Raw genomic sequence first — 14,349 nt, 5'->3', positions numbered from 1 at the left:
TGCCCATATAAGGAGATCTGGGAGTTAATTGCACCTAACTACCTATGGCAAGTTGCACTGCAAGTTAGCTCTGGGGTAGCAAAAATCTAAGTTTGCATACCACAGATCACAGTGCCCACTGCCCACTCGAAGGCAGAGGGCAAAAGTGTGTTGAGCCAAATGTCTGCATTTTCAGACTTCTTTGTCCCTGCGAGAGTTTAACAGGTGCAAAATCCCCATGTTATTTTCCCATAGGTCTAATTGCAAGTTACCAGATCTCAAAGACCGCAGCATTTGTGTAGACAAACTTCAGAGGTCTTCACTTCAGACATTCACAGTGTCACTTATTGTGCCACGTTGTCCCGACACTGGGGCTCAGTAGCTGTAGTAGTTGCTTGAGCAGACTATGAGCCTCAAGATAATGAGATGACAGGTTTAGAGACTTGCCAGTCGGCTCTGTCGTTCAAACGAGCGCAAACGAAAGAGAGCTGAGGGGTGCAGTTTTACGAGAGATTACTATAGTTGGATGTTGAGCCGCGCCAGAGGTGTGTTCAAATTTGGCAAACAGCAGCAAAACGTTTGTGGTGACCGCCTTGTTGCCTGGCGTTTTTTGTGCACACGTCACAGCAAGCAATGTGCAGTGTCGACTCAAAAAATGAAATTGAAAATACCAAGAAGACACAAGTGCCACAATGTCCGCCCCCTGTGAAAATATGAATTTGCGTCAGCAAACTACAAACTAATCTCTGTTTCTGTAGTACGCCCCTCTGGCCTTGCCTTGCACAAACGTGCTGCAACTGGCTGCTTCTCCACTGTGTGTGCGGAGCCCTCGCACCACTCCCCACTGTACAGACGTCTGCTGAGACATTTCTCATGGAGACGCCACCTGTCCCTCCTGCAGAAACATGCAAACACCAGTAGAGAGAAGAAAGAGGGTGTTGTGACGTGAACGGAACAGGTTGATGACAAACAGCGTCTGATTCTGTGCTTTTGTACAAAGCTGTCAAATACCCACTCTCGCTGGCGCCACCCTCTGCATCCGATTGGCACAGCCCCAAGGTGTGCTTGGCTCATTGCAGCTATGGGGATAAATGAATCATTACACAGATGGAAATGCCAAAATATTAAACCAATTATGCAGTCAGTCAGTGACATTAAGCAGTCAACTCATCACACGCTCATTAGGTCTATTAGCCAATTTAATCAGTCTTTGAACAACACGAGTCAGAACTTTTGCACAATTCACATTTTCATCACTCTGTTAGATTATCGTAATTTCCCGACTATTAGCCGTGGTTTATACATTGATTTTGCAAAATTTCTTCAGCTATGAGGTTAATACACGGGGACCGTTAATATGGTATCAATATGGTTTTGTTTCTTTTAACTCACTAAAACACTGTCCTGCGGCTTACACACAACGTGGCTTATATGCGTGAAATTGCTGTAGAACAATGTTGACGGCAACTTATGCAGTGGAATGCAATGCACTGACCATCTTGTCTCTGTGCTGTTGTCTCTGTGCTTGTTGTTGTTCTCGTTGGCAGGAGCTGCGTAAATATAAGGAAAACGAGAAGGAGACGGAGGTGCTGATGTCGGCCCTGTCGGCCATGCAGGATAAGACCCAGCACCTGGAGAACAGCCTGAGCGCAGAGACCCGGATCAAGCTGGACCTCTTCTCCGCTCTGGGCGACGCCAAGAGGCAGCTGGAGATTGCGCAAGGTTGGCAAACAGCTCTCTGTCTCTCTCTGTCTCTCTCTGTCTCTCTCTCTCTCTCTCTCTCTCTCTCTCTCTCTCTCTCTCTCTCTCTCTCTCTCTCTCTGTGCCCCTTTCATGATTCTGTCTCTTTCTCTCTCGGCTTGGTTAGTGTGGTTCTAAACCCCTCACGTGGAATCTGCTGATGTTATCGTGCCAGACCTGTTTTTTTTTTTTTACTGATTGAAACGGCTTTGATCTATATACTTATTACAGTGCATGAAAATGCACTGTACTGTTCTTCCTATTCTTCTTATTATTACAGTGCATGGAAATGCACTGTATTGTTATTCCTAGGCTTTTTCTTTTTATTATTTTTACAGTGCATGGAAATGCACTGTATTGATATTCCTTCGTTTTTTATTTTTATTTTTATTTTTATTATTATTCTTCCAGGCCCTAATTTGACTCTAACCGCTTATCGTAGGAACTTGGTTCAAACTTTGTCAAGTAGCTCTTGCATCAAATTTTCAGTCTATTACTTTTCATACTTTTACGACTTTTACTTTTTGAGATACTAAATAAAAACTAAACTTAATTTTGCCATAGACTTAACATTGGCTTTGTGACATCATAATTAGCTTTTAAAGAAATAGAATGGAATCAACTTTGCCAGTGTTCTCTCACTGACTTCAGCAACTTCAATGGAACTTCTTCTCTGTGTGTCTCTCCATTGAACTGGATAGCTCACTTGTCATCCCCACTTTCTTTTGCTTCTTTTTCTTCACTTCCTCTCACTTTCTCTATCACTCTCTATTTCTCCCAATTTCAATAACTTTTTCAAACTATATTTAAAATAACACTTTTTATAGCAAAGCAACCACTAAAATTACTTAGAAACAACCTAGCAACCACTTCCATAATTACACCCTGGCAACCACCATAGCAACCCACGTGATTTCCCTAGCAACCAACTTGATTTCCCTAGCAACCAACCTAGTAACCACTTTTTAATGAATAGTAACCACTTTACTTAGCCTTGCAACACCTTAGTAATCACTTTAAGTACCCTAGCATAATCCTTGCAATGACTTTCCATGCACTGGTATTTCCTTCAGGAAATGCTTTTCTAGTTACAGTGCATGGAAATGCACTGTATTGATATTCCTTCGTTTTTTCTTTTTATTTTTATTTTTATTATTATTCTTCCAGGCCCTAATTTGACTCAAACCGCTCATCGTAGGAACTTGGTTCAAACTTTGTCACGTAGCTCTTGCATCAAATTTTCAGTCTATTACTTTTCATATTTCTATGACTTTTACTTTTTGAGATATGAAATAAAAACTAAACTTAATTTTGCCATAGACTTAACATTGGCTTTGTGACATCATAATTAGCTTTTAAAGAAATAGAATGGAATCAACTTTGCCAGTGTTCTCTCACTGACTTCAGCAACTTCAATGGAACTTCTTCTCTGTGTGTCTCTCCATTGAACTGGATAGCTCACTTGTCATCCCCACTTTCTTTCACTTCTTTTTCTTCACTTCCTCTCACTTTCTCTATCACTCTCTCTATTTCTCCCAATTTTGATAACTTTTCAAAACTATATTTAAAATAACACTTTTTATAGCAAAGCAACCACTATAATTACTTAGTAACAACCTAGCAACCACTTCCATAATGACACCCTGGCAACCACCTTAGCAACCAATGTGATTTCCTTAGCAACCAACGTGATTTCCCTAGCAACCAACCTAGTAACCACTTTTTATAGAATAACCACTTTATTCAGCTTAGCAACACGATAGTAATCACCCTAGCATAATCCTAGCAATAACTTTCCATGCACTGGTATTTCCTTCAGGAAATGCTTTTCTAGTTATTATTATTATTCTTCCAGGCCCTAATTTGACTCTAACCGCTTATCGTAGGAACTTGGTTCAAACTTTGTCACGTAGCTCTTGCATCAAATTTTCAGTCTATTACTTTTCATATTTCTATGACTTTTACTTTTTGAGATATTAAATAAAAACTAAACTTTATTTTGCCATAGACTTTACATTGGCTTTGTGACATCATAATTAGCTTTTAAAGAAATAGAATGGAATCAACTTTGCCAGTGTTCTCTCACTGACTTCAGCAACTTCAATGGAACTTCTTCTCTGTGTGTCTCTCCATTGAACTGGATAGCTCACTTGTCATCCGCACTTTCTTTCACTTCTTTTTCTTCACTTCCTCTCACTTTCTCTATCACTCTCTCTATTTCTCCCAATTTCAATAACTTTTCAAAACTATATTTAAAATAACACTTTTTATAGCAAAGCAACCACTATAATTACTTAGTAATAACCTAGCAACCACTTCCATAATGACACCCTGGCAACCACCTTAGCAACCAATGTGATTTCCCTAGCAACCAATGTGATTTCCCTAGCAACCAACCTAGTAGCCACTTTTTATAGAATAGTAACCACTTTATTTAGCCTAGCAACACCTTAGTAATCACTTTAAGTACCCTAGCATAATCCTTGCAATGACTTTCCATGCACTGGTATTTCCTTCAGGAAATGCTTTTCTAGTTATTACAGTGCATGAAAATGCACTGTACTGTTCTTCCTAGGCTTTTTATTACAGTGCATGAAAATGCACTGTACTGTTCTTCCTAGTATTCTTCTTATTATTTTTCTTCTTCTAACGCTCGCAATTCAGCTTGAACCGTTTAACGTAGAAACGTCATTCAAACTTTGTTGCGTAGGTCTTGCTTATGCCATATGTGCTTTGTATTTTTTAACTTTGTAACTTTTATACTTTTTAAACTATTAGTTAAAAACTATTACCATTTCTCCCATAGACTTAACATTGCTCATTATGACATCATGGCAGCAATTAGAATGTTACTCCAGGTGGCCAGTCCAGGTGCAGCAGCTCTCTCTTTCTCTCAGGCTCTTGAGACTACATTTTCTGTTCCCCTGTATCAACTGTATCAACATAAGTCTTCCTAATTCCATCCAACTTTCTATCCATTCATCTTCTTCAAACCATTCACTCATCCACCCATTCTAAACAGTCTGCCTATCAACATCAATTAGACGATCTACATTCAACTTTTAAACAATCTACTCCGTCTCAGGCTCAGGTATCTCTACACTCTGGCATTCTTAAGACTAGCCAGTTAAATTGATTACACCTGTATCTGTATCTACTACTCTCAGTAGAGAGCTGTGTCTCTCCATTCTACAAGAATATAAGGCACATTTCATCCAACTTTCTATCCATTCATCTTCTTCAGACCATTCACTCATCCACCCATTAAACTGTCTATCAACATCCATTAAACTCTCTGTCTATCAACATTAATTAGACTACATTCAACTTTTAAATGATTTACTCTGTCTCAGGCTTCAAGCATATACACTCTCTCTATACATATGGCTCTCTTATGACTAGCCAGTTAAATTGATTACATCTGTATCAACTGTCAGTTTCTCTGGCTATAAGCATACAATCTCTCTGAAGACTACATATCCTGTTAACTGTTTCCTCTGTCCACAACTGTTTCAAAATAAAAGTCCTCACTGCAATAATACACTATTAAATCATTTAACCATTGAAACTACTCAACTATTGAACTGTTCAACCATTCCAACTGTCAGTTATCATCAACTATGCCTCCAGTCAACTACATGAAACCTCCATGTACCTAGCAACCAACATAGCAACCATTAAAATTAAGCGTTTATGACCGTTTCCATAGCAACCAACATGATTATACTGCAGTAACTTCTTGTTTCCTGATAGTGGCCACCATGGATACCCTAGCAACAAATGTTTCAAAATAAAAGTCCTCACTAGCAAGTTAGCTAGTTACCATGGTTAGCATAGTTAGCATTGTTAGCATAGTTAGCATTTTTAGCATAACTGCAAAAAATCATCAACTAAGTTAGCTAATTAACCTTGTTAGCATTGTTAGCAAATTTAGCATTGTTAGCATAGTTAGCATTTTTAGCATTACTGCTAGAAATCATCGGTTAAGTTAGCTAATCAACCTGGTTAGCATTGTTAGCATTGCTAGCATAGTAAGCATTTTTAGCGTAACTGCTAGAAATCATTAGCTAAGTTAGCTAATCAACATTTTAACATGAATAGAAATCATTAGTTAAGTTAGAACTGGAACGTTTCATCTTTAAACTGTCTACCTTCACACTATCAACTCTCTGTAAACTATGCAACCACCATGTTTACCCTAGCTACACCTTAGTAACCATATCTACATTATCTAACTATTTTTGCATTTTCATGCACTGGTAATTCCTTGGAATTGCATTTCTAGTTAAACTTCTTCTTCTAACGCTCGCAATTCAGCTTCAACCGTTTAACGTAGAAACTTCATTCAAACGTTGTTGCGTAGGTCTTGCTTATGCCATGTGTGCTTTGTATTTTTCAACTTTGTAACTTTTATACTTTTTGAACTATTAAATAAAAACTATTAACAATTTCCCCATAGACTTAACATTGCTCATTATGACATCACGGCAGCAATTAGAATGTTACCCCAGCTGGTCAGCCACCTGGGCACCAACTGTCAGTTTCTCTCAGGCTTTAAGCAGACAATCTCTCTGAAGACTACATATTCTGTTCCCCTGTATCCTCTGCGCACAACAGTATCAAAATAAGTCCTCCTAATTCCATCCAACTTTATATCCATTCATCTTCTTCAAACCATTCACTCATCCACCCATTCTAAACAGTCTGCCTATCAACATCAATTAGACGCTCTACATTCAACTTTTAAACAATCTACTCTGTCTCAGGCTGGCTCTCTTAAGACTAGCCAGTTAAATTGATTACACCTGTATCTGTATCCACTACTCTCAGTAGAGAGCTGTGTCTCTCCATTCTACAAGAATATAAGGCACATTCCATCCAACATTCTATCCATTCATCTTCTTCAGACCATTCACTCATCCACCCATTAAACTGTCTATCAACATCTATTAAACAATCTGTCTATCAACATCCATTAAACTCTCTGTCTATCAACATTAATTAGACTATCTACATTCAACTTTTAAATTATTTACTCTGTCTCAGGCTTTAAGAGTACACTCTGGCTCTCTTAAGACTAGCCAGTTAAATTGATTACACCTGTGTCAACTACTCTCAGCGAGCTGTATCAGTGTCTCTCTTAACAAGAATATAAGGCACATTCCATCCAACCTTCTATCCATTCATCTTCTTCAGACCATTCACTCATCCACCCATTTAACTGTCAATCAATATCTATTAAACAATCTGCCTATCAACATCCATTAAACATTCTGTCTATCAACATTGATTAGACTATCTACATACAACTTTTAAAGTATTTACTGTGGGTCCCTCTCAAGCAGCGTTTATGTCCTCCCTCGCTCCTCGATCCTCAATGATCTACATAAAGAAAGCTAGAAGAAGGGCTAGACTATCCCATTGTTGCCGCTCCATCATTCTTTATGTAGATCAGTGAGGAGCGAGAGAGGACGCGTAAACGCTATATGAGAGGCACCTTCTGTCTCAGGCTTTAAGCATACAATCTCATTAAGACTACTGATCCTGTTTCACTACTTCCTCTGTCCACAACTGTTTCAAAATAAAGGTCCTCACTGCAATAATACACTATTAAATCATTTAACCATTGAAACTACTCAACTATTGAACTGTTCAACCATTCCAACTGTCAGTTATCATCCACTATGCCTCCAGTCAACTACATGAAACCTCCATGTACCTAGCAACCAACATAGCAACCATTAAAATTAAGTGTTTATGACCGTTTCCATAGCAACCAACATGATTATACTGCAGTAACTTCTTGTTTCCTGATAGCCACCATGGATACCCTAGCAACAAATGTTTCAAAATAAAAGTCCTCACTAGCAAGTTAGGTAGTTAGCATGGTTAGCATAGTTAGCATTGTTAGCATAGTTAGCATTTTTAGTATAACTGCAAAAAATCATCGACTAAGTTAGCTAATCAACCTGGTTAGCATTGTTAGCAAATTTAGCATGGTTAGCATAGTTAGCATTTTTAGCAATACTGCTAGAAATCATCGGTTAAGTTAGCTAATCAACCTGGTTAGCATTGTTAGTAAAGTTAGCATTGCTAGCATAATAAGCATTTTAGCGTAACTGCTAGAAATCATTAGCTAAGTTAGCTAATCAACATTTTAACATGAATAGAAATCATTAGTTAAGTTAGAACTGGAACGTCTCATCTTTAAAACGTCTACCTTCACACTATCAACTCTCTGTAAACTATGCAACCACCATGTTTACCCTAGCTACACCTTAGTAACCATATCTACATTATCTATCTATTTCTGCATTTTCATGCACTGGTAATTCCTTGGAATTGCATTTCTAGTTATTAAACTTCTTCTTCTAACGCTCGCAATTCAGCTTCAACCGTTTAACGTAGAAACTTCATTCAAACTTTGTTGCGTAGGTCTTGCTTATGCCATATGTGCTTTATATTTTTCAACTTTGTAACTTTTATACTTTTTAAACTATTAGTTAAAAACTATCACCATTTCCCCCATAGACTTAACATTGCTCATTATGACATCACGGCAGCAATTAGAATGTTACCCCAGCTGGTCAGCCACCTGGGCACCAACTGTCAGTTTCTCTCAGGCTCCTCTCTGAAGACTACATATTCTGTTCCCCTGTATCCTCTGCGCACAACAGTATCAAAATAAGTCCTCCTAATTCCATCCAACTTTATATCCATTCATCTTCTTCAAACCATTCACTCATCCACCCATTCTAAACAGTCTGCCTATCAACAACATCAATTAGACGCTCTACATTGAACTTTTAAACAATCTACTCTGTCTCAGGCTGGCTCTCTTAAGACTAGCCAGTTAAATTGATTACACCTGTATCTGTATCCACTACTCTCAGTAGAGAGCTGTGTCTCTCCATTCTACAAGAATATAAGGCACATTCCATCCAACATTCTATCCATTCATCTTCTTCAGACCATTCACTCATCCACCCATTAAACTGTCTATCAACATCTATTAAACAATCTGTCTATCAACATCCATTAAACTTTAAATTAAACATTAATTAGACTATCTACATTCAACTTTTAAATTATTTACTCTGTCTCAGGCTTTAAGAGTACTCTGGCACTCTTAAGACTAGCCAGTTAAATTGATTACACCTGTGTCAACTACTCTCAGAGAGCTGTATCAGTGTCTCTCTTAACAAGAATATAAGGCACATTCCATCCAACCTTCTATCCACTCATCTTCTTCAGACCATTCACTCATCCACCCATTAAACTGTCAATCAATATCTATTAAACAATCTGCCTATCAACATCCATTAAACATTCTGTCTATCAACATTAATTAGACTATCTACATACAACTTTTAAAGTATTTACTGTGGGTCCCTCTCAAGCAGCGTTTATATGTCCTCCCTCGCTCCTCGATCCTCAATGATCTACATAAAGAAAGATAGAAGAAGGGCTAGACTATCCCATTGTTGCCGCTCCATCATTCTTTATGTAGATCAGTGAGGAGCGAGAGAGGACGCGTAAACGCTATGAGAGGCACCTTCTGTCTCAGGCTTTAAGCATACAATCTCATTAAGACTACAGATCCTGTTTCACTACTTCCTCTGTCTACAACTGTTTCAAAATAAAGGTCCTCACTGCAATTATACACTATTAAATCATTTAACCATTGAAACTACTCAACTATTGAAATGTTCAACCATTCCAACTGTCAGTTATCATCAACTATGCCTCCAGTCAACTACATGAAACCTCCATGTACCTAGCAACCAACATAGCAACCATTAAAATTAAGTGTTTATAACCGTTTCCATAGCAACCAACATGATTATACTGCAGTAACTTCTTGTTTCCTGATAGTGGCCACCATGGATACCCTAGCAACAAATGTTTCAAAATAAAAGTCCTCACTAGCAAGTTAGCTAGTTAGCATAGTTAACATTGTTAACATAGTTAGCATTTTTAGCATAACTGCAAAAAATCATCAACTAAGTTAGCTAATCAACCTGGTTAGCATTGTCAGCAAATTTAGCATTGTTAGCATAGTTAGCATTTTTAACATTACTGCTAGAAATCATCGATAAGTTAGCTAATCAACCTGGTTAGCATTGTTAGTAAAGTTAGCATTGCTAGCATAATTAGCATTTTTAGCTTAACTGCTAGAAATCATTAGCTAAGTTAGCTAATCAACATTTTAACATGAATAGAAATCATTAGTTAAGTTAGAACTGGAATGTTTCATCTTTAAACTGTCTACCTTCACACTATCAACTCTCTGTAAACTATGCAACCACCATGTTTACCCTAGCTACACCTTAGTAACCATATCTACATTATCTATCTTTTTTAGCATTTTCATGCACTGGTAATTCCTTGGAATTGCATTTCTAGTTAACCATGTTAGACATTTACCTGAAGTATCAATCTTAATGCTTGAATAGCAATATCTGGTTCAGCTAAATTGAATGGAAACTTATCCTTCATTAGATATTTTACCATTAAATGGTGACGGAGGTCTGCTACAACTTAGGTCATGAAATGGATTTCACCACGGGCCAAATTCCCGCTAAGCAACTAGGCCCACTCTAGCTGTCTGTGCTCCCTGACACACACACACACACACACACACACACCTCATGGCATTGGCCCACTCTAGCTGTCTGTGCTCCCCGACACACACACACACACACCTTGTGACACACTTGCTCAATCATGCTCTTTATTATTAGACGTGAATAGCCAATCACTTTTATTCAAACCTGTAATTTTCTAGTCAAATGAAGGTGTTCTGGGGAATTGGACTTTTTTTCCGCTGAGTGATTTGGGCTGCTTTTGAGAAGAGAAGAAAAAAAGAAAGAAAAGCTCTAATGAAATCTTTTTTTATGTTTTTATGCATTTTGTACGACTGATTTAGAAAGAATTATTAGACAGAAACTTTGTATCAAAGGGCATTGGCAATGACCTGATGACAAGCCTGTTGCACAGCTTTGCCCCTGTTAGGAATGCCTGTTATGTGCTACTATTATGATTTTCTCATCTGTTGGGCAGGTCTAGATTGTTCAGATATCTGTAGCCTAAGGTCAGATACGGAGCTAACTTATAATGAATGAGACAGTGTTGTCTTTTGCCAGCCATCCTAACCAGTTCTGCTGCAGTGTGACCGTGTCACTGTGCAAAGAGCCAATCATCTTTGTGTGATCTCACCTTGTGTTATTTCTCTCAAAATATGGCCCCTGGTAGATCTTTTGTCTCTATTCAGTGCATGTAGCTTTGCTGGGGTTTATGTGTTGTTATGACTGCTGGGTATAGAGGTGTAATGCTGTCAAACCAGATCTGCTCTTTAAGGTAACGGCATGAAGGGGTAGCAAAGGTGAAGGAAAACCATGCCCGCACACACACACACACACACGCAAACACCCACACATCTCTAGACCTTTTCATCCACTGCATCGATCGTAGTTATGGGTTGCTGTTTTGTTGTTGAGTCAAGTAACACACACTACTCACAGGCAGTTAGGGATATCTGGGTTTTGGGTGAAATGTAACGTTTCAGTACAGAAAGTGCTGAAACATAGAACTATCGGACATGCGTATTGAAAAGTTTAGAGAAGGTCACATTACTGTAAGTTCACGTGTAAAGGTTCTAGTGGACTTTAGGTTCATCTTGAAATGTCACCCAAAAGCTGAATATCGCTGACTTTTTGTGAGTAGTGAGACACACGGATAAGAATTACACTGCTCACCAGCCTATTGCCATCACACAGTTGGCAACTTCCTTCCTTCCTTTCTTCTTTAAGTTGTCATCTTTCCTTCGTTCTTTCTTTCTTTTGCTCTTTCTTATGTTCTTTCTCACACTTTAAGTCTGAGAAAAAGCCGTACGGCTCCAAACGTTAACTTGAATTCTAAATAAATTAAACTAATCGAGAACAAGTGCGGACCTGTCACTTCATCTTGGATCTTAACTCTCTGGCTCTGGCACCTTTTTTATTTGGATGTTCCCACTTTCTTGAACTAACTTTCTCACGCCATCACCCTTCTTGCCTGCAGGTCAGATCATGCAGAAGGAGCAGGAGATCAAGGAGCTGAAGCAGAAGATTGCGGAGGTGATGGCCGTCATGCCCAGCATCTCCTACACCAGCGAGGCCAACAGCATGAGCCCTGTGGCGCCCCACTACTCCTCCAAGTTCATGGACACCAGTCCCTCCAGCCTGGACCCCAACGCCTCCGTCTACCAGCCCCTCAAAAAGTGAACTCTGGCCTCCTCTCCACTCCTTCCTCCCTCCAGCAAGCCATCCATCCATCCATCCCTCCAGCTCGCCTTTCATTCCCTGCCTCCATTTTTTGTTTTTCCCCGTGTTTTTTTTTTTTGTTTTGTTTTTCGTTTTTCTTTTTTCTTTTCAGTTTGACAAGATTTTGTGTATGTATGTGTTCCACTGGGTTTTGTGGGATGTGGTGTGGTCTGGTGTGGTGCGGTGCGTGTGTGTGCGTGTGTGTGTGTGTGTGTGTGTGTGTGTGTGTTTGTTTGTGTTTTTTGGTTGTTTGTTTTTTCTCCCTACCCCAGTTGAGCCTTTTTGTAGTGTGACTCGTTTGCTCATTGGCTAGAGAATGAGGAATAAGGAGAGTAAGGGATATCATTAACCAAGACTGCCCATTTTTGTTCCCTCATTTTTATACACATAAAATGTCTTCTCGGAAGCCGTCAAAAAAGCTGTTTGTTTTAGCACCCACGTGTTTTCATGGGTCTTTAGAAAGACGTTCTAGAGTTAAGACGGAACATCGTTTTGCCACTAGTTACTTTTTTATATGTCAAAAAATGGTGGCAGCACATTTACTTTGATGTAAATGTTACCATCTCTTAAGTTTTCAATGAATGTAACTGAAAATGGAACAAACAAAGCCGACAAATTATGCTTTATGTCATATCCTTTGAAAGGAAACAGTTTGTGAATTTATTTGTCCACTTTTTTCCTGAAATGTTGTGATTGTTTTGGAAAAAGCACATTTCAGTCCAGTTATGACCATAGCAATGTACATTTCCTCTTAGAAAATACATTTCATCATTGGAACTTTTTTTTTTTTTTTTTAAACACACTTGGCCATGTGTGTTTTTTGTTACTGAACATGGATACTCTAAAACTAACACTTGGTCTCCGAGACCAGCCCAAGATTTGTTTTGTATTCTGAAACTCGCCTGGTTTCTCAAGAGAAGAGTTCATTCAGAAGGGACGGACTGTGGCATGGTGTACTCATTAACTTGATGCTGCAAAAACATTTGGGGAATGTTGATCTCTTTGAATTAATTGCAAAATGTTTTATTCTTGGACCAAAATTACATAGGACATAGAATTCTTTAAGCAATGCAAAACAACAACCGTGAAAAAAAGAGAAGAAAAAAAAACACATTGAATATGATGATGTCTAGGTAACTGATATTTGCCAGTTGTCATACTACACAGTGCCTTGAGATCTCTTCGAACACACATACACATACAGTACATATACACACACTCTGCAAGATACTTGTCTGACACTTCTTTACAGACTCCCAGAATCCTTAGCAAGTCCCTTCCTACCTAACCCCCCCACACACACACACACACACACACACACACACACACACACACACACACACACACACACACACTCCAACTCATACACACCTGACCCAATTGTGTTGTTTCTGCTTAGCTCCTCAGTGACCCCTGTCATGGTGTAAGGGAAAAGGTGGATGTGGTAGTTTGAGTGGGAGTGGGGGGTTGTGTTAAGTCCAACCTGCCAAATGCCCCCTGCAAGGACCCCACCCCTCATCAGGCCCGCTGGCCGCCATCGATTTGTTTACGACAATGTAAAATAACTTTTTTTCTGCTGAATGTTTTGATTTGAATTGTTCGTTTAGATTTTGTTTTTGTTTTTTTTTAGTCAAAAAGTGCCAAGTTAATGGGTGTTTGTTTCTGCGTTCATGTTTTTGTTTCGTATTCCTCCATGCATATTTATTTAAAATGATGACTATGATGATAATAATGTAAGATAATACGTTGGCGAAAGCACTGGAGCGTATTTGGTTTTCCTTCTGTGATTGTAAGAATGGAAAGGAAAGGGTGAGCCTTTGGTTACATCCCCAATCCCCACCCCTCGCCATTTTGGAGTTATGTTCTTTCAGTGGTTGCATCATGTTACAAAGAGGAGCAGCTCATCTGCTTTTAAATTTGTTTTTGTAAGTTTTGTTTTGTTTAGGGTTTTTCTTTTTTTTAAATCTCCAGTGGGATGAAGTTGTGAAAGTGCTGCATCTATCTTTACTGTACTTCTCTCCCAACCCTCACTCCCAAGTCCACCCGCCCATTTCCTTTTAGCGTTGACCATGTTGTGTGTTTTATGGCCTACCTTGGAAAAGTATTTCTGTGGATTGCAATGGCGTTGTACTGGATTATTGAATTTCTTTTTGTAAAACTTTTGTGGAGAGTAAAAGTAAAAAAAAAAAAAAAGTTTTGTTTCTCTCTGTTGCTCGTCCACTTCGTTACTTTCTAGAATTGATCTCCGCTGCGTTTGCTCACTCTGTGGGGTTTACGAAACCATTAAATGAAATCTTGCTGGGTTATGCAAGATGTTTGAAATGGC

General features: G+C 38.8%; 1 protein-coding gene across 1 annotated transcript in view; it reads left to right on the top strand.

Moving 5' to 3' along the window:
* Window positions 1-14,349, top strand: part of maco1a (macoilin 1a) — a 25,525-nt gene extending 11,176 nt beyond the window's left edge. Inside the window, exons 10-11 of the mRNA XM_062530237.1 lie at window positions 1,527-1,701; window positions 11,782-14,349. Coding sequence (XP_062386221.1) covers window positions 1,527-1,701; window positions 11,782-11,984 — 378 coding nt within the window. The 3' untranslated portion in view covers window positions 11,985-14,349. The remainder of the gene's footprint in view (window positions 1-1,526; window positions 1,702-11,781) is intronic.

This window comes from Sardina pilchardus, chromosome 24 (assembly GCF_963854185.1).
Source record: "Sardina pilchardus chromosome 24, fSarPil1.1, whole genome shotgun sequence".
In the NCBI taxonomy this organism is placed as follows: Eukaryota; Metazoa; Chordata; class Actinopteri; order Clupeiformes; family Clupeidae; genus Sardina; species Sardina pilchardus.
Note: the sequence above shows the minus strand (reverse complement) of the source record. Positions and strands in the feature narration are given on the sequence as shown.